The sequence below is a fragment of the Uranotaenia lowii genome, chromosome 3 (genome assembly GCF_029784155.1).
Source record: "Uranotaenia lowii strain MFRU-FL chromosome 3, ASM2978415v1, whole genome shotgun sequence".
In the NCBI taxonomy this organism is placed as follows: Eukaryota; Metazoa; Arthropoda; class Insecta; order Diptera; family Culicidae; genus Uranotaenia; species Uranotaenia lowii.
This window is the reverse complement of record NC_073693.1, coordinates 151,580,202-151,581,990: the sequence shown is the minus strand read 5'-3', so window position 1 is coordinate 151,581,990 and position 1,789 is coordinate 151,580,202. Positions and strand designations below refer to the sequence as shown.

The 1,789-nt window shown below is 35.9% G+C and overlaps 1 protein-coding gene across 1 annotated transcript; it reads right to left on the bottom strand.

Annotated features, from left to right (window-relative positions):
- LOC129752729 (larval cuticle protein A2B-like) lies at positions 1 to 771 on the bottom strand. The gene is made up of 2 exons (XM_055748499.1): positions 694 to 771; positions 1 to 297 (listed from the first exon to the last, which is right to left on the bottom strand). The coding sequence occupies exons 1-2, from the start codon at positions 769 to 771 to the stop codon at positions 1 to 3; spliced, it is 375 nt and encodes a 124-aa protein (XP_055604474.1).
- Positions 772 to 1,789: the final 1,018 nt, after the last annotated feature.

Below are 1,789 nucleotides of genomic sequence, written 5' to 3'. Positions count from 1 at the left end.
TCACAATTTCTTTTTCAACATACTGTAACTAGTAGCTATTCGTCCGTAATGAGCCTTAATTTTCGCAGCAGCCTCGGAATCCGGTCGCCCAATATTGATCACTTTTGCTCTGAACCCATTCTTATCATCTGCTTCGTACTCCACGATCCTTTGCGTCCCGTCGGCTTCCTCGAACATGTAGATGCCCTGCACATGATCCCCGGAACGCTTTTCCCACTGATCTTTGTGATCTCCAGTTATTGGATCCTTAACTCCGTAAGCAAATTCATATTCCGGGTAGGTGTTTATCTCATTGGACTGATGATGTTTGGAATTTATCACTGGTTTTATGTTGTGATTTAATTTTGGACTTTCTCCCTGGTGAGCAAAATTGTTTTCGATAATAGCTACTTGTTTAGGGGGAACAATTGGACTCCCGAATGTGCATGCCACAAAACACAAAACTAACAGTTGCTTAAACATCTTGAATATCCTTTATCCTGTTCGGGGGCTGGACTGACTTTAATTCGATTAACACCTTTGCTTATATATATGCAAACATTATCTGAGCTAAACCATTCAGACATATCCATAATCCATCATGAGACTATCAATGGCTGTCTAACCTAGAGATAAGGTTCTCGCAACCGGAGCGTTACTAACGGCAGGCCTAGGCGTGTGTAAACAAAAAATGTTCTTTGCTGCTAGTCGAACGAGCTTATTGATCTTGGCATCGATAGGAGGTGGTGCTGTTGGATTGGCCTGATGTTTGATATGGACATTAAGGTTCATCATGAGGATTTTGAACAATTAGAATGTTTAATAGGATCAATGCCCAGCAAAACATAAACTGAATTTAGTTCAAATAAAAAAATCAATTGATTCCGTACAATTTACACGATAAACGTGTTAGCTTCTTATTTGATTTTTTTTCCATACATTATCCTTTAAATAACCTAACTTTAACGCTTGGGTTACGCAATTAATAATTAGAGTACGTAATGCCAAGGCAACCAGAAGTTGATTGCCTATGACGTCACTGTCAAGATCAGCCGAATCACAAGGGAAGACTGACACAAAGGCAACTTGATTAATTGACCAAAATATATGGCCAAATTGTAAAAAAATATGGGAACGAAAAAAACAAAGTTGTTACACATGAAAAAAAAATTGTTTTTTATGATCCAAAATGTGTACATTAGACCGCAGCAAGCTTTTTATAAAAAAATCAAATTAATTCATTTTTAAATCTCCTATATCTTTTTTTGGTTGTTTTCATTGCCACAAAAAGCAATAAAATTTCAGGAAGCGATTCATTCAGTCCTGAATTAGCGCAACGAGTTTAAATTTTTTTTGTAAATTTGTATGGGATATCATAATTTTTCTTTAAAAAAAACCAGCGAAGTACTGGAAGAGATTGTAGAAGAAGGAGCTACAAGAGAAAAAAAAAATATTGTTATTTCACTGACCACTTACCTTATTCTCTATGTGTCCCTATTTTCCAAACGTGTTTAACCTGTGCAAAATCGAAGCAATCTTAAAAAGAACCTAAAAGAAAAACAAGGAAATTAAGAAAATTTTACCTCATAAACTACTTACCTTCCAATCACCAATCTTCTCTGTTTACAAAATTGTTGTTGTTTGTAAATACGTTGTCTTTTTTCAATCAACGCCCTCCTTGATGACGAGATATACCGGAACAAAACGAAAAAAATCATCAAACCCGAATCAACTGTGGTAAAGAGTGCTACTGAGAAAAAAGAGCTTGTGTATTTTGAGTGATAGATAACCCATTTAGTTTGCCTGTAGT